Below are 19612 nucleotides of genomic sequence, written 5' to 3'. Positions count from 1 at the left end.
AATCGATGAGGACAGTTCAACAATGATGGTCCACCTCTACTAGATGACGACAAATCATTTTAGAGGGGAGGTGACTTTGATGCAGCCAAAGAGTGCGTCAGAGGGCTGCTGCTGGAGTGTCCACGTCCCTCTGGGCCAAGTGATAGCAGGTAAAAAAGGGGGCTAAAGTGAAATTGCTCACTGTGAGGTCTGAATGTAATGCCTCATTAAAAACCACAATAAAGGGACTGCAGCATCGCTCAGCAGCCCAGAAACCCTGGGGGAATTATTCATCGTAGCAGTCAAATAAAAAAAATGGGCGCAATAAAGACTGCATAGATGGCTATCCAAATAGATTTTCTACACTCAGTTTTTTTCTTCTTTGGTGAGACTTTTTGCGGTTGCATGCATTGTGACCTCTAGCCAGCATGGGCCTTGTGTCACTTAGCATTGAAGTGTGGTGAAAATCGGCAGTAAATCTATTTCAGCCGGTTCTTCTGGCGAGCATGGGCGTAAAAATAAATGTCAATCTGAATAGATCTATCTATACTCCTCTGTTTGGCCAGCTGCTAGCTTCGGGAAAAGCCTGGCAATTCCATCGTCTAATATTTAAACTCCAAATGGAGGGGTGGGATATGATTGCCCAAGGGCTGGTTAGAGGCATATTTCACATCCTTTATCTTTCCAAATAGGTCAATTATATACAGTGGGCCCATCTACTGAGTGTGTAAATGCCAGAGCTTGCCTGCAGTCACATGGGGCATGTGCTCCGAATTCTGATCATGCAGTATGACTTTATTCAAGATAAGCAGCTTATCTCTGCTTAGTCCCAGGGATAGAAACGTTGAAAGTCCCAGGGAAGAAAACGCTGAAAGTCCCAGGGATAGAAACGCTCAACGTCCCAGGGAGACTGCTAAAATGAAATCCAAAGGATTCTCTGGTGTTAACAAAGCACAACATAATGACTGATGATCTCTTTACAAACACATCAATTCAGTGCTAAATGAAAGGGAGCTGCCACTGCGTAAATGAGTCATCTGAAATACAGTGGGGCAAAAAAGTATTTAGTCAGCCACCAATTGTGCAAGTTCTCCCACTTAAAAAGATGAGAGAGGCCTGTAATTTTCATCATAGGTACACTTCAACTATGACAGATAAACTGAGAAAAAAAATCCAGAAAATCACATTGTAGAATTTTTAATGAATTTATTTGCAAATTATGGTGGAAAATAAGTATTTGGTCAATAACAAACAAGCAAGATTTATGGCTCTCACAGACCTGTAACTTCTTCTTTAAGAGGCTCCTCTGTCCTCCACTCGTTACCTGTATTAATGGCACCTGTTTGAACTTGTTATCAGTATAAAAGACACCTGTCCACAACCTCAAACAGTCACACTCCAAACTACACTATGGCTAAGACCAAAGAGCTGTCAAAGGACACCAGAAACAAAATTGTAGACCTGCACCAGGCTGGGAAGACTGAATCTGCAATAGGTAAGCAGCTTGGTTTGAAGAAATCAACTGTGGGAGCAATTATTAGGAAATGGAAGACATACCACTGATAATCTCCCTCGATCTGGGGCTCCACGCAAGATCTCACCCCGTGGGGTCAAAATGATCAAAAGAACGGTGAGCAAAAATCCCAGAACCACACGGGGGGACAAAGTGAATGACCTGCAGAGAGCTGGGACCAAAGTAACAAAGCCTACCATCAGTAACACACTATGCCGCCAAGGACTCAAATCCTGCAGTGCCAGACGTGTCCCCCTGCTTAAGCCAGTACATGTCCAGGCCCGTCTGAGGTTTGCTAGAGAGCATTTGGATGATCCAGAAGAAGATTGGGAGAATGTCATATGGTCAGATGAAACCAAAATATAACTTTTTGGAAAAAACTCAACTCGTCGTGTTTGGAGGACAAAGAATGCTGAGTTGCATCCAAAGAACACCATACCTACTGTGAAGCATGGGGGTGGAAACATCATGCTTTGGGGCTGTTTTTCTGCAAAGGGACCAGGACGACTGATCCGTGTAAAGGAAAGAATGAATGGGGCCATGTATCGTGAGATTTTGAGTGAAAACCTTCCATCAGCAAGGGCATTGAAGATGAAACGTGGCTGGGTCTTTCAGCATGACAATGATCCCAAACACACCGCCCGGGCAACAAAGGAGTGGCTTCGTAAGAAGCATTTCAAGGTCCTGGAGTGGCCTAGCCAGTCTCCAGATCTCAACCCCATAGAAAATCTTGGGAGGGAGTTGAAAGTCTGTGTTGCCCAGCAACAGCCCCAAAACATCACTGCTCTAGAGGAGATCTGCATGGAGGAATGGGCCAAAATACCAGCAACAGTGTGTGAAAACCTTGAAGACTTACAGAAAACGTTTGACCTCTGTCATTGCCAACAAAGGGTATATAACAAAGTATTGAGATAAACTTTTGTTACTGACCAAATACTTATTTTCCACCATAATTTGCAAATAAATAAAAAATCCTACAATGTGATTTTCTGGATTATTTTTTCTCATTTTGTCTGTCATAGTTGAAGTGTACCTATGATGAAAATTACAGGCCTCTCTCATCTTTTTAAGTGGGAGAACTTGCACAATTGGTATGAATGCAAATAAAAATGAAAGCATTTCTGTCTAGATTCACATTGAATATAAAATCCCCTAATAATCTCTTACGTCAGTCTTGACCACATTAACGCAAATTCCACTCTTTTACACCAGAAACCTGGCAGGGTACAAGCAGATAATCTGCATTTAAATTGAGGGGAAATTAAATGAGAGAGGCTTTCTTCATCTTTACAAGACATGACTGATACATTTCAAAGGCTAGATAGTCCTGGCCTTTCCAAGAATAATTATTGTTTAAGGAGCAGCAGGTGAGATTACCAGGCTTCCAACAATCATGCGCTGGGAAACCTGAGAGGGGACAATCTGTTACATGGGCAGTCTCTTTCCTCTTACAGTAGCAAGTCATGGTTAGGGAGGAGAGAGCATTCTACTACCTCAACCCAATGGCTGCCTATTAAAAGGGAATTTCACATGCAACTATGAATGCATACCACTGGGACTGGAGGGGAAATACCACCCATTAAATTAAAAAAATGAACCCAGGGCAAAGTTCACCCTGCATAAAAGAGCTAATATTTACACTGGTGGTCTGATGAGAGCTGGGACATGTATGAGGAAGCCCAAAGTCCTCTAGGATGGGCAAGGTCACAGGAAGAGCAGGTTTCTGTTGATGTTCCATCTGAGAGCTGAGTGGAGGAGTCATGTGGGGTTGAAGGTTGAAAGTATAGGCCAAGGCTCTTCCTGTCTGATTGGCAGTCTATGTGCTAGGATCCCAGTCCACACCGGGGCTCAAGGCAGGCCACAGTATGTGGGAATAGAAAGAGGGCTGTTGGGCGAGGTGAGGGACAGGAGGAACAGTCATTCGGCACACGGCTCATATCATAGCCCATCCACAGGCCCCCTGGAACAGTATAAATAAACAGAACGTGATAGCCTTGTAAATAGCCACCTCTTTCCACCACCGCTTCTTAAATAGCCATTCTGTTTTCGTATGTGAATACATGTGCATGTTTGCGTATAAGAGACTGAGTAAGTGAGAAATTTTGTTTGATGTCTCTGTGTGAGCGCTTTATGAATGTGAATATGTCTGTGTATGTGAGAGAATACTAGAATGTCCAGTAAATATGTATATGTGAGTGAATACTAGGGTTGAATATTTTCCTGGTATTTTACAAATGTTCCATCCCTTGAATAAATAACTTTTCTCCTGGGTAACCCGGTATTTTAAAACCGGAAGCGTCATTGAAAAGTATTATAAAGCATTTAAATAGACTTATAAGCCTGATGCTACCTGATCCTGATGAGTCATTAAAGGAAAGGGGCAGATACAGATTAAATACGTTTTATGAGTACTATATTTAATACATTTAATGAGCCCAAGCCCAAAAAAGGCCAAATGATTGTGCCGTTATCCAATACATATATGATATAGGCTACTGCACATTACGCACAACAGAAAAACATACAAGCCCATAGATGTAGCTAGCTATATGCTCGTTTGGGTAAATTAATGAAACTAGCTCCAGTTTGCTAATCTTTTTGAGTGTGAACTGTATTACTGTACTGTATTGTATTATACTGTATTATATGGATGGGAATTACGCACATCTTTCAAACCATGATAAAGCAGGGAGAGAACATGCAATTATGGTGCAGCACATGAGGCCTACAACATTACAAATATAGGCTGGGGAATTAGATATTCATTTTGAAATATAATAGAGCTTATTTGTATAATTAGTAGGCTGACGCATTTATACCTTTCATAATATTTCCCCTAATGTTATTAGCTTACCTCCTATTTCTCTCTCTATTGTTGCTTCATTCCTTCCTCTCTTTCAACAGTTAAATTAAATAAGTTAAGTTGCCTTTATCTTCATCATTCTAATGACATCCTTGAATAATATAGTGGCTTGCAAAAGTATTTACCCCCTTGGCATTTTTCCTATTTTGTTGCCTTACAACCTGGAATTAAAATATATTTTTTGGGGGGGGATTTATATCATTTGACACACAACATGCCAACCACTTTAAAGATGCAAAATATGTTTTATTGTGTAACAAACAAGAAATAAGAAAAAAAATGGAAAACTTGAGAGTGCATAACTATTCACCCCCCAAAGTCAATACTTTGTAGAGCCACCTTTTGCAGCAATTACAGCTGCAAATCTCTTGCGGTATGTCTCTATAAGCTTGGCACATCTAGCCACTGGGATTTTTGCCCATTCTTCAAGGAAAAACTGCTCCAGCTCCTTCCAGTTTAATGGGTTTTGCTGGTGTACAGCAATCTTTAAGTCATACCACAGATTCTCAATTGGATTGAGGTCTGGGCTTTGGCTAGGCCATTCCAAGACATTTAAATATTTCCCCTTAAACCACTCGAGTGTTGCTTTAGCAGTATGCTTAGGGTCATTGTCCTGCTGGAAGGTGAACCCCTGTCCCAGTCTCAAATCTCTGGAAGACTGAAACAGGTTTCCCTCAAGAATTTCCCTGTATTTAGCCCCATCCATCATTCCTTCAATTCTAACCAGTTTCCCAGTCCCTGTCGATGGAAAACATCCCCACATCATGATGCTGCCACCACCATGCTCCACTGTGGGGATGTTGTTCTCGGGGTGATGAGAGGTGTTGGGTTTGCGCCAGACATAGCGTTTTCCTTGATGGCCAAAAAGCTCAATTTTAGTCTCATCTGACCAGAGTACCTTCTTCCATATGTTTTGGCAAACACCAAACATGTTTGCTTATTTTTTTCTCTAATCAGTGGCTTTTTTTCTGGCCCCTCTTCTGTAAAGCCTAGCTCTGTGGAGTGTATTACTTAAAGTGGTCCTATGGACAGATACTCCAATTTCCGCTGCGGAGCTTTGCAGCTCCTCCAGGGTTATTTTTGGTCTCTTTGTTGACTCTCTGATTAATGCCCTCCTTGCCTGGTCCGTGAGTTTCGGTGGGCGGCCCTCTCTTGGGAGGTTTGTTGTGGTGCCATATTCTTTCCATGTTTTAATATTGGAATCAATGATGCTCCATGCGATGTTAAAAGTTTCTGATATTTTTCTATAACCCAACTATGATCTGTAATTCTCCACAACTTTGTCCCTGGCCTGTTAGGAGAGCTCCTTGGTCTTCATGGTGCCGCTTGCTTGGTGGTGCCCCTTGCTTAGTGGTGTTGCAGACTCTCAGCCTTTCAGAACAGGGGTCTATCTACTGAGATTTTGTGACAGATCATGTGACACTTAGATTGCACATAGGTGGACTTTATTTAACTAATTATGTGACTTCTGAAGGTAATTGGTTGCACCAGATCTTAATTAGGGGCTTCATAGCGAAGGGGGTGAATACATATGCACTCACCACTTTCCATTTTTTTTTTTTTTATTATCATTTTTTTAAACAAGTAATTTTTTAAATTTCACTTCACCAATTCTCCCAGTTTCTCCCATTCTTCTCTACAGATCCTCTCTATCTTTGTCAGGTTGGATGAGGAGCGTCGCTGCACAGCTATTTTCAGGTCTCTCCAGGGATGTTCGATAGAGATCAAGTCCGGGCTCTGGCTGGGCCACTCAATGACATTCAGAGACTTGTCTCGAAGCCACTCCTGAGTTGTCTTAGCTGTGTGCTTAGGGTCGTTGTCCTGTTGGAAGGTGAATGTCTGTCTGAGTCTGTCCCAGTCTGAGGTGCTGAGCGCTCTGGAGCAGGTTTTCACCAAGGATTTCTCTGTACTTTGCTCCATTCATCTTTCCCCCAATCCTGACTAGTCTGCAGAGATAGTTGTACTTCTGGAAGTTTCTCCCATCTGCACAAAGGAACTCTGAAGCTCTGTCAGAGTGACCATCGGGTTCTTGGCATCGGGTTCTTAGTCACCTCCATGACCAAGGCCCTTCTCCCCCGATTGCTAAGTTTGTCCGGGTGGCCAGCTCTAGGAAGAGTCTTGGTAGATCCAAACTTCTTCCATTTAAGAATGATGGAGGCCAATGTGTTCTTGGGGATCTTCAATGCTGCAGAAATGTTTTGCTACCCTTCCCCAGATCTGTGCCTCGACACAATCCTGTCTTGAATTTCTAAGGACAATTCCTTCGACCTCATGGCTTGTTTTTTTCTATGACATCCACTGTCGACTGTGGGACCTTATATAGACAGGTGGGACTTTCCAAATCATGTCTAATCAATTTATATTTACCACAGGTGGACTCCAATCAAGTTGCAGAAACATCTCAAGGATGATAAATGGAAATAGGATGCACTTGAGCTAAATTTTGAGTCTCATAGCAAAGGCTCTGAATAGTTATGTAAATAAGGTATTTCTGTTTTTTACTTGTAAAAAATGTGCAAACATTTCTAAAATCTTGTTTCGCTTTGTCATTATGGGGTATTGTGTGTAGATTGATGAGTTTTTTTTCTCATTTAATCAATTTTATAATAAGGCTGTAATGCAACAAAATGTTGAAAAAGTCAAGGGGTCTGAATAATTTCCCAATGCACTGTAAGTTAGAAGCTTATTATGCATAACCCATCACTAATTAGCTAAATATAAGGCTAATACTGCATGGAATGTATTACCTGAAAGAGGTAGGCTAGGACATAGAATATATATATATATATATATATATATATATATATATATATACAGTGCCTTCCGAAAGTATTCGGCCCCCTTGAACTTTGCGACCTTTTGCCACATTTCAGGCTTCAAACATAAAGATATAAAACTGTATTTTTTTTGTGAAGAATCAACAACAAGTGGGACACAATCATGAAGTGGAACGACATTTATTGGATATTTCAAACTTTTTTAACAAATCAAAAACTGAAAAATTTGGCGTGCAAAATTATTCAGCCCCTTTACTTTCAGTGCAGCAAACTCTCTCCAGAAGTTCAGTGAGGATCTCTGAATGATCCAATGTTGACCTAAATGACTAATGATAATAAATACAATCCACCTGTGTGTAATCAAGTCTCCGTATAAATGCACCTGCACTGTGATAGTCTCAGAGGTCCGTTAAAAGCGCAGAGAGCATCATGAAGAACAAGGAACACACCAGGCAGGTCCGAGATACTGTTGTGAAGAAGTTTAAAGCCGGATTTGGATACAAAAAGATTTCCCAAGCTTTAAACATCCCAAGGAGCACTGTGCAAGCGATAATATTGAAATGGAAGGAGTATCAGACCACTGCAAATCTACCAAGACCTGGCCGTTCCTCTAAACTTTCAGCTCATACAAGGAGAAGACTGATCAGAGATGCAGCCAAGAGGCCCATGATCACTCTGGATGAACTGCAGAGATCTACAGCTGAGGTGGGAGACTCTGTCCATAGGACAACAATCAGTCGTGTATTGCACAAATCTGGCCTTTATGGAAGAGTGGCAAGAAGAAAGACATTTCTTAAAGATATCCATAAAAAGTGTTGTTTAAAGTTTGCCACAAGCCACCTGGGAGACACACCAAACATGTGGAAGAAGGTGCTCTGGTCAGATGAAACCAAAATTGAACTTTTTGGCAACAATGCAAGACGTTATGTTTGGCGTAAAAGCAACACACCTCATCACCCTGAACACACCATCCCCACTGTCAAACATGGTGGTGGCAGCATCATGGTTTGGGCCTGATTTTCTTTAGTATTTGGAGCCAAATACAGGACCATTCTGGAAGAAAACCTGATGGAGTCTGCAAAAGACCTGAGACTGGGACGGAGATTTGTCTTCCAACAAGACAATGATCCAAAACATAAAGCAAAATCTACAATGGAATGGTTCAAAAATAAACATATCCAGGTGTTAGAATGGCCAAGTCAAAGTCCAGACCTGAATCCAATCGAGAATCTGTGGAAAGAACTGAAAACTGCTGTTCACAAATGCTCTCCATCCAACCTCACTGAGCTCGAGCCGTTTTGCAAGGAGGAATGGGAAAAAATGTCAGTCTCTCGATGTGCAAAACTGATAGAGACATACCCCAAGCGACTTACAGCTGTAATCGCAGCAAAAGGTGGCGCTACAAAGTATTAACTTAAGGGGGCTGAATAATTTTGCACGCCCAATTTTTCAGTTTTTGATTTGCTAAAAAAGTAAATATCCAATAAATGTCGTTCCACTTCATGATTGTGTCCCACTTGTTGTAGATTCTTCACAAAAAAATACAGTTTTATATCTTTATGTTTGAAGTCTGAAATGTGGCAAAAGGTCGCAAAGTTCAAGGGGGCCGAATACTTTCGCAAGGCACTGTATATAGGCTATATATATATCAATATAGAACAGGATGATCTATTTTGGATGCAATTTGAATGGAGGTGATGAAGAGGGAGAAAGACTGAGTGAGAGTCCGTGCGCGCGTGCACTGATTTAAAGCAACAATATTCGAGTGATTGGCTGTATTAAACATTTCCAGCTGCAATTTAAAAAAAAAGATCTTTACACTAAAAATATGAGGTGACCCCCGAAAGCCAGATGGAGATGGGTCAATTGGATGCGCATTCGGTCTTGATATTACTGTAGCATAGACTATGCCTGTCACAAGAAATAAAGCTACCATGATGAGATGATAGGTCTACATGCATTGTGAACTGCGCTCCATTCTGAGATGGGCTGTCTGTCCCCACCCTGAGCATTCATGGTACATCATGCAAAGGCCATTGAGAAGCCAGATTTAGACATTGCATATAATTTAACAGTTCAATTTCACGCCATACTGTTCATATAAATCATTTCTTATAAATTCTCGCAGTTATTTATCCCGGGGAAAAGGGAGTGGTTTTGGCTGGTAAACCCCGGTAAATTTGTATAACCGGGTTCCCACCATTCACCCTAGTGAATACTATATACAGTAAATGTGTGTGTGTGTGTGTGTGTGTGTGTGTGTGTGTGTGTGTGTGTGTGTACACGTGTTCATGTGAGTGTGTCGGCGGTGCCTTCATCACTCCCCATTCCTAGAATAGAAGGGAGTATCTCTTTACCTCCTCCCCAATGACGAGAGGTGAGAGGTCAGGCTGGTCTCTCCCTGACCCAGCTCTGCTAAATACTCGCTGACACACGGCAAAGCTACCTGCTTAGGAGGCTTTGCCCAGCCTTCTCACAGCCACAGAGGCATGAGTTTGGCCCTCCAACCATCAACCACAATACTGAAACAGAAGCCCTCTGTTGTAGTAAGAGGGTCGCACTGTATTCTTCCCAGCCACTGCAAATCCATCTCATCAGCAGCAGTCGTAGAGGGGCAAATCCATGGTATCGAATTACGCTTTGAGTTTTTTCACTTCAAAATGTATGCCAAACCAAAATCATGATTTCAAAGTTTAATAAACCATACAACTCTATGCACAATGACTACATTTAACAAGTCCCACTGTAAAATGTAATAAAACTAATTTAGTGGATTAATCAAACTTTGGTAATGAAATTAGGGAAAAATCTCCCTCAGGTTTTATTGTGACCATGTTTTCCAAAAACTCTTAAATATCTGCTCCGAATGAAGATTCAAAGATGTCCGCAGAAATAATGGGGTGTTAGCGATAACACAACACCTTGACTTTGCAAGAAATCTATTTTGGTTATTGAACTACAGTAAGCAAAGTGCATTTACATGAGTCCCTGATCTGTGCTACACAGAAATGCATAATTATGGATATTAATGTAACTCTCGTCTTGTTTCACAAGTTTGAACATCACAGCACAGCACAGCACAGTAAAGTACAGTGCAGTACAATATAGCAGAGCAGAGTAGAAGTAGTGTAGAGTTCAGTACAGTAGAATAGACTAGAGTACAGTAGATTACAGTAGAGTACAGTACAGTAAAGTAGAGTATAGTTCACTACAGTAGTGTACAGTATAATATACTGTACTCTACTCTACTGTACTATACTCAAATGTTCTTTACCTTACTGTACTGTATTATACTGTACTACTGTATTGGAGTATACTCTACTTTACTCTACTCTACTCACTGTACTGTATTGTACTGTATTACTCTACTGTGCTCTACTTACTGTACAGTACTGTGCTGTACTATCCAAACTTGTGAAACATGCATCTATGATAGGTTTAAATTTGGTCCAGGGACTGGCCAGGGTGGACTGACCAGGGTGGACTGACCAGGGTGGACTGACCAGGGTGGACTGACCAGGGTGGACTGACCAGGGTGGACTGACCAAATTTCAATCACTTTTCAACTTCCATTGACGTCCGGTGTCGGTCGGTGCTTAGTGGGTGAGGGTGCTGGTTACAGTAAATGGAAAGAGATGGGGCTCATGGGTAGGTGTCAGTAAGAGCTGGGAGAGGTGACATTAACTGGAGAGAGAGAGGCAGAGAGAGAGAGAGGGGGGGGGGGGGAGAAAGGGAGGGGTTGTCCAGATTTAGACTGTTTTAACACTGAATATACCATTATGCCAGTGGAAGGGAGGACAGTAGCAGGTGACCCAACTGTGGTTTGTGACTATTATAATTACCCTTTGTAGCCAATCCAGTTGCAGCAATTCCGTTACAGATCTGGTAACGGAATTACGAGTTTTAATCACTTAATAATAAAAAAAGGCAATATTTCATAAATTCCAAAACAAAATGTAAGTGTGATATTTGTTGGCAGGGGTCTTAACCTCAACATTATTGTGTTTTGATATATTTCTGATACGTTTAAGACTTTTCTGGGAGACGTTTTCCAAGACCCATTTTCCATCTGCTTATCCAGAAATCAAAGCCTTTACTTATGCCTAATGTGTAAGATGGAAAATGGTTGAAAAATGTAACTATGCCTCAATTTACCAAAATTAGAAACGCTTAGCCGTCATTGACACCCAATTTGATACGCTACTATCAACAGGTTGGTGCTCATGGGTCCTTTTCAATGGAAATGCCCAGAGTCAGAAAGGGAGAGAGAGGTAGAGAGAAAGAGAAAGATAGAGGATGGACAGATCTGTTCTCTAGCACTTTAGCCTGCTGCTTGGGAGATAGATACCAACTGGTTCCGTGTAGATGAGAAGCTCTGGGGTGGATTGAGAGGGTCTAAGGAGAACGGGTGCCGAATGCCATTGACACCAGCATATCTATTTAAGCTGGTCTCCTCTCAAGGGCATAGCCAAGGTTTCAGTGACACAAGAGCCTCATCCACTCTTTGTTGTTCTTACCACTTTGACTTGATCTATGAGGCTGGCTGTAGTCTGAACGGGTGGCTTCAGACATCAAAGGGCTTTAATAATAGCCAGACCAAACAAACAGGTAGTTTAAGGGTGGTTTACAAAACAAGGAAGAGGATTGTCACGGAATGTGTGAAGTCAACGGGAGGTCAATGATTTGTTGTGACTGGAGCAGACACAACATGAACACTAATATGTTTGTTTGGGGTTATTTAGGGGTGGGGGCTTTGACCATCGTGGCAAAGCACAGTCCCATCAGAACCTGGCTTCAGTGTGAGATTTAAATGATTTCTACCACCGATGGCATGCATGAAGTGATGTTACTCTGTCAAATAAATACAGTGGGGTCTACTGCAGCTAAGCTTTAAATACGCCAGCAAAAGAGAGCTGAAAAGTCAGGGTAGGCAGAGGGAGAGAGAAAGAAAGAGGGAAAGGGAGAAGTTGTAAACATAAGATCTTATTCCAGTCTCAACAAAATATCTGGCAAGACTAGGTGTGCTGGCAATGGCTGTGCAATTAAATAGAAAAAAATTGATATTTTTTCAGCGTTTCACTTTATTCAAGGAATGGTTACAAGAGCCTGGTTGGTAGTCTGAAATATCAGAGCAGAGATCTTGCTCATTTCTATATAAACAGACCATTGACAGGGGGGGTGAACCTGTGCAGTCTCGACCTTCAGCACTCAAATTCTCTGGCCACGCTCACACACTCCACCACTGGCCCCGTTACCATTCCCAGTCCTCCCCAAGAGAACCGACACACTCTGCTCTACCGTAGTGAACCCAGTAAATGTAAACAGAGCCCGCTCATAGTTTATCAGCACGAATGTGTCAGATGAGAGACAGAGAGAGAAAGATAGAGAGACAGAGAGGAAAAAGAGAGCGCGCGCAGGAAATCCACGTTTTGTCAGTGCTCCGTTGCGGTTAGTTGATTCTCTGGTTCCTTGATTGACTCAATACCCAGAGCCAGCAACTTGCACACTTGGAATTTGGAGCTGATCCCATGTGATTCACTTGGTTTCAGTGGGATTCTACTCAAAAGATGGATGCCTGGATACAGTTCCCATTTTCATTTTATACAACCAGAGAAAGGAGAAATAGCCAACTTCCTGGGTGTAACTAGGAACATATTGGCACCACAAAGAAATTCCTGCTCGGGGAGTTACACACACACACACACACACACACACACATACACACACACACACACACATGCACGCACAAGGACCTGGAAACATCAGCACACTCCCAACAAGTTTGTGGCTCACGCTGCGAGAGAGAGTGGAGAAGGAGGAGGAGCAGAAAGGAGAGCGTCATTTGTCTATACCTATCTCCACAAGTGCTGAGAGGTAAGGTCATTCGTTCCTTGGAAATGGGGAATGTTACTTCAAACCGATGTGGGCGGATGACACATGGCTCTGCTGGGGTTTTCTCAGAGAAGGGGGTAAAGACAGAACGATAGAGAGTGCAGAGGGAGAAAAAGACACACACACATCACTTGACCCACTCCAATACCAGGCATGGCATTATCACACAGGCATGATCACACAGGCATTATCACACAGGCATGATCACACAGGCATTATCACACAGTCAGTGTATCCAGCACTGCCATGTGTTCCGAGGCCTGTCAGGACACAGGGTCAGGACACAGAACCACAGGGGCAGGAGTTAGACCACAGCCTGGCCTACTCCTGGGACACACCATACAGTACCACCATAGAGGTCCCATTACAGGAGCAGCGCTATACATTTAGAGACTCATTTCCCTTACAGTTTACAGTAGGAATGTCAGCAAATATCCTTAAACCTTTCCTGCTCTACTGTAGATGCGGGTCTGTGTAGGAGACAGGCGGACGGTATCACGCTGACTTTAGGAAGAAAAGAGGCGATAGAGCCACCTGTGCTGCCCGCCTCGGCTTCCAATTGCTTCACTCCTCTTGTTTCTGTCTTTTTTCGTACCTTGAGTAAATGAAGTAAAAACAAAAACGGCACGTAATTTCCCTCTGACAGCACAGAAGGGCTTGTTTTGGCCCCTCAGGTATGACAAGTAGTGCTACTCAAAGTTATTTTGTCTGGATGAGGTTCTTTACTGCAGCCGCGGAACACACACACACACACACACACACACACACACACACACACACACACACACACACACACGATTTCCTTAGCTCTAAATCTCCCTGTGAACAATGCCAGAGCACATTCCAGAGGCAAGCCCAATATGGGGCGGCAGGTAGCCTAGTGGTTAGCGCAATGGGCCAGTAACCAAAAGGTTGCTGGATCGAATCCCTGAGCTGACAGGGTAAAAATCTGTCACACTGCCCGTGAATTTTTATTTTACCTTTATTTAACCAGGCAAGTCAGTTAAGAACAAATTCTTATTTTCAATGACAGCCTAGGAACAGTGGGTTAACTGCCTGTTCAGGGGCAGAACAACAGTTTTGAACCTTGTCAGCTCGGTGGTTTGAACTTGCAACCTTCCAGTTACAAGTCCAATGCTCTAACCACTAGGCAGTTAACCCAATGTTACCCGGTAGACCATCATTGTAAATCTGAATTTGTTCTTAACTGACTTACCTAGTTAAATAAAAACATTTAAAATCCAAACCTCTTCTATCACACTTTGATCTTTCCTGAGAAATCAGCACTCGCAACTGACAAATCACCCCCTGTTTGCCCAAGTCTTTGTAAGGTTAGTCTGGGTATTCTATGAGGTCAGACACTTATAATAACAATGGCACATTCACCCACTACTTTAGCTATTCAAAGGTTAACGGTTCAACAAAGCTCTCGATACCAATTGAACCATACTAGCAGACATTACAGTAACAAACTTTTCCCCATGATTTATGTGTTTAACAGAAATGATGGGGCGAGACTCCTCACAGCACAGCATGGATGACTGAACCTAAATGACTGAACCTACAACCGCACCAATGCTGTCTCATTGCAATCCGTCAACCAATGTGGATACGCAAGACTAACAAAAGAGTGATACAAAAATCCTATACTAGACATAATAGCATAGGTATTAAATAAACTAGAGTGATGAAAACAGGTTAATCAATTAAGTGACATCACTGTTGGATCTGACCAATGAAATCCCATCAGTCAAGGAGCCCCCTTCCACTGCCCTGACGACCCTCTCTTTGATGGCGTCACAGGGCATGTGTTTGGCTAGACAACCCGATCATTTGTCATTTTAAGGGTCAGAGGGGACACTGAGACCAGCCATTAGCTCAGTCATCCATTTATCACACTAGACAATCTCTCTGGGTGTCATACCAAAATATAATCTGAAATCTCTTGAAATTGAACAGAAATGTGACCCATTTAGTAAAAATGCAGTTTGTAATGGCATAAAAGGAAACCGTTATTTATCTTGCCCTGCCGCTGCTTTTGCATATCTAACTGATCTGATTATGAATGATAGATCTGGAGAGTATGTTTTTATTTGAAATATCAGATAACATGTTCCTGCACTCATATAAGTGATGGGGGAATAGCTCCCCGTGAGAAATAATCCTCCTAAATTGAGAGCAGCTTTCGAGCACACAGATCTGGGTGCAATTACACCGCCTGAGCAACGCAAAACCTCCGATGTTTTACAGTGAAGACACGCAAAACACAGCACATAAAATGGATTCATTAACATTTGAAATATCATTAATCGATACCAGAACTAGGCCACCCGTGCCAACATTTGTTGGACCTGATGTGAGGCAATTTTGGACATTTCTATCAACACGCTGCCCCACATTCGAGTGTGAACTGAGATTTACACAGTCTGCATTCACGCTGATTACTCTTGACAAGTCGAGGGCCTTGCGCCATGTCCGATATGACGGCACATTTTCCAGCAGTCTACTGTGGTGACAGGCAAAACAAACCGATAGGCCAACCACAGGAGGAGTTAGCATCTTTTCAAATACAGTCTTAAAATGGTGTAAGTGATTCTACCTATCACACTGATGGATGGTGATAAACCCCAAGAACACAGTCAACACGGCAGGAGGGAGTACAGTTTAAAGCACATTGTGAAAACTTTCACAGGGAAACATGATTTCTGTTCAGTGGGCTGGGGGCCTCACTGTCCTCTCTGGCACAGTGTGGGGCACCAGCAGTGTCAATATGATTATTTACAGATGAGCCCTCAGACCAACTCTGCCTTTGTTTGACAGTATGCACCCCTTCGACTCCACTACTAATAAACTGTGAAGAGCGCAAAACAAAAACAGATTGGAAGAGAGTGATGGCTTAAACAAACCATTCCAAGCATTCTCATAACTTCAATATAGATTGCAATAAATGGAGTGGGTGTTGTCAACCACATGCTGCACTTGTAGAGAGAATACTCACTGCTGGGGCCGGACCAGGTGGGGGGATTGCTTGACAGTCAGGGTCATCTGGGCCATGTTGCTGACAGGGACTGGCCCAGGAATATAACCCTGCTGGGGGATGGGCCGCTGGGGCACTACGTTGTGTCCCTTGGTGTGCCCATTGCTGTGTCCATTGGTGTGGCCGTTCCCTGGCTGCGCTGGGTAGGAGGAGGTGGGCATGGTGTTCTGTTCACATGCTTTGCCCTTGGAGCCCGCTTTGCAGACACAGAGCTGGGGCCTCAGACACATTCCTCCATTCTGGCACTGGGGCAGACAGTTGGCTGCAGCACAAAACATAGGGGGGGAAGAGAGAGAAAGAGAGAGTGAGTGACATTGCAACGTGTACATATTCACACACACATGCATACATACACACTCACACAACATATACAAACCCCAAGAAGCAGACATAATATACCATGTTAAATGCCAGTTATATGACGTTGTCTCAGGGAGCTATTTTCAGACATTTATTGAGGAAACTCAGGTAGTGGGGGTTCATTTAGGTGCCATAGAGTCATTACTCAAACCAGAAGTAATGTACGATTTAGGACAAAAGTATCATGAATGAATAATGCATTACCAAACATAGAGTCGCTGTTTTTCCTGGTTAAAAAATGAATCTCTACAGTACTTAGCATTCGTAATAAGATTTTTGTCATGGAAAAGGCAGAGGGACAGGGATAGAAACCCCGGTGACAGAATCTAAATCCCTAACAATCATAGTCGGAGAAAGCTGTTCCCGTGTCTCACTCTCATTATTAGTATTAGCAGCCAAAGTAAATACCACCTCCACGGTTCCCCACACTGTGAATGTACCCTCCCAAAGCTGAGAGTTTGACAGTGCTTTACACAAGCTGAGGCTCGGTAACCAATTACTGGAGTCCCCGGCACAATGACATATGTGCGGTGGGTTGGGGCATCAGAGAGAGGGACTGTTTGTGTGTGTATGTGTGTATGTGTGTGTGTGTGTGTGTGTGTGTGTGTGTGTGTGTGTGTGTGTGTGTGTGTGTGTGTGTGTGTGTGTGTGTGTGTGTGTGTGTGTGTGTGTGTGTTTGAGTTGTTACAGGAGGCTGGCAGGTAGCCTGTAATTACACTGTGCTCCCTTCTCTTAAAAAGGCACAGGACTGGGACTGTCATTTTTCAACTACAAAGCCTGCCTCGAGGCCACAGTGGCCAATTCTCACACACTCCAATGCGCGTGTACACACACACACACACACACACACACACACACACACACACACACACACACACACACACACACACACATTGTAGATAATCAAATCAAACCCACTTTTTGTGCTTTCATTGGAGCCATCATTCCAGAGGTGGTGTGTGTGTGAAGTGTAAGAGCAAATGTCTCTGCCCAGCCCCACAGGCTCCCTGAGGAGGGCTCCTCCACCACACTCCTCTCATTACCATCACTAGTTCCTTTTGATTTGAGAAAGTGATTAATGACAGAGAGAGAGAGAGCAAACTGCATCAAAAAGCAAGTCATGCATCGCCCAAGGACATGAAAACAAATCCAAATCCCTCTCACTCTCAATAGGCGTCTACTAATGACTCACCACTGGCTCAAAGCTTTTTTTTTTTTTAACCGACTGAGCTATTTAGACACGAGTCCTAATAAACGCTGTGCAACAAGAGACCCCCCCTTAGAAGCATCAGAGGGCGATTACATCTACAGATTACATCACTCCTGCTAAATTATGTTTTGGTTTATACATACCCCACACTATCATGCTTTTTTTGCTTTCTTTTCTGAGTAGAGTAAATGGTTAGATTTTTTTCGCCGCTGGACCTGAGTAAGGCTACCATCGGTTTGCGAATAGGGCTACACAAGAGCGCTGTTCTGTGACAAGGGCACGGTGTACGTGATGCCGATTTCAGCACTAGCTGGGGAGGGAAAATAAGTGACGTCCCACTTTGATAAGACGACACCTCTGTTATAGGGAGTGTTGCTGGGTTCTGCAAGGGTCTGTCGTGGAACACAAAAATGTATTTGTGTGTGTGCCTACATTAATCACCTGGGGAAATCAAGGTGCAACATCATATGCTTATACTAGTGGACATACAACCGACACTACCTTTCTCAGGAAATAATTTTCCACGCCGATGATCCAGTGCAGATGTTACGGGATGTCTCATTAGTTGAACAACCCCCCATCCTACAGCCTGTCCACACCGATCCCGAAGGTCTCACTGATTCCCAGGGCATCAGATGACCTAAAGTTTATATTTCTTGATTTATTTCTCGACCACAAAGTTAAATTGGATCTGAAATGGTGCTGCAGTTGTGTGAATACAGTTTTTTGACAAGAAAGAAAATATGTCTTTGTCCTCGCTCATAAACTGTCTTTCTGCCCACTTCCTGTACAATATGTAGGATACAGACAGAGCACCTGTGGCTACAATGCTGACTCAAGCAGTTCTGGGCCTCAATGGACATTTCTATAAATGATAATTCATCATTGTGTTTATCGCTGGAGTTGACACAAGACAGCATTGTAAACTTCCAGCCAACTGTCTGACATTATGCTTCACTAAAGCAGGTGGAGAGCCAAGTCAATTAAGACATTCCTGTTGCCATGGTATTGTGCCCATACTTAGTCCTCACCCCACTTAACTGCTGCTCCAGATCCAGGGAATCCGAATGGGCGCTGCACAATGACAACAGCCAGATACGTTCCCCTCAATCAGCAGACTAATCATAAATCACCAGGTGCTGGGCTGGGATGAAAACTGCTCTGTTTTCTCCATCTATCGTGTCACTTATTTCCATTGTCTAAGAATGGACAGATTAACCGATTTCCCTGATAAGAATTAGCCTCCTCTTTTCCTCCATCTCTTTTGATTTCCCTCCCTTTAGCTCTCTGACTTGGAAAAAAAACCTGTCCAAGTCGTGCTCGCCTGGTCTTGGCAGGCGGCTGCGATCTCTGAAAATAATTATGGCATGCATGCATAGAGGAGATGAAGAGACTAAACACATCACTACATGACTAAAAATATGTAGACACCTGCTCGCCGAACATCTCATTCCAAAATCATGGGCATTAATATGGAGTTTGTCCACCCTTTGCTGCTATAACAGCCTCCACTCTTCTGGGAAGGCTTTCCACTAGATGTTAGAACATTGCTGTGGGGATTTGCTTCCATTCAGCCACTTGCTTCCATTCAGAATTAGTGAGGTCGGGCACTGATCTTGGGCGATTAAGCCTGGCTCGTAGTCAGTGTTCCAATTAATCCGAAAGGGGTTCAGGTCAGGGCTCTGTGCTGAAACAGGAAAGGGCCTCCCCAAACTGTTGCCACAAAATTGGAAGCACAGAATTGTCTATAATGTCATGGTATGCTGTAGCGTTAAGATTTCCCTTCTCTTGAACTAAGGGGCCTAGCCCGAACCCTAAAAAACAGCCCCAGACAATTATTACTCCTCCACCAAATTTTACAGTTGGCACGATGCATTCTGGCAGGTAGAGTTCTCCTGGTATCCGCCAAACCCAAATTCGTCCATCAGACTGCCAGATGTTGAAGCGTGATTCATCACTCCAGAGAACGCGTTTCCACTGA

At 43.1% G+C, this 19612-nt stretch overlaps 1 protein-coding gene across 12 annotated transcripts in view; it reads right to left on the bottom strand.

The window, feature by feature from the left end:
* The window catches only part of LOC110502431 (latent-transforming growth factor beta-binding protein 1), a 134931-nt gene that overhangs the window by 106372 nt on the left and 8947 nt on the right, over window positions 1-19612 (bottom strand). For all 12 annotated transcript variants that reach the window (XM_036959791.2, XM_036959792.2, XM_036959796.2 and 9 more), the window contains exon 3: window positions 16023-16323. In XM_036959791.2, coding sequence (XP_036815686.2) covers window positions 16023-16323 — 301 coding nt within the window. The remainder of the gene's footprint in view (window positions 1-16022; window positions 16324-19612) is intronic.

This window comes from Oncorhynchus mykiss, chromosome 23, assembly GCF_057628025.1.
Source record: "Oncorhynchus mykiss isolate SJ-2025 chromosome 23, ASM5762802v1, whole genome shotgun sequence".
Taxonomy (NCBI): Eukaryota; Metazoa; Chordata; class Actinopteri; order Salmoniformes; family Salmonidae; genus Oncorhynchus; species Oncorhynchus mykiss.
Note: the sequence above shows the minus strand (reverse complement) of the source record. Positions and strands in the feature narration are given on the sequence as shown.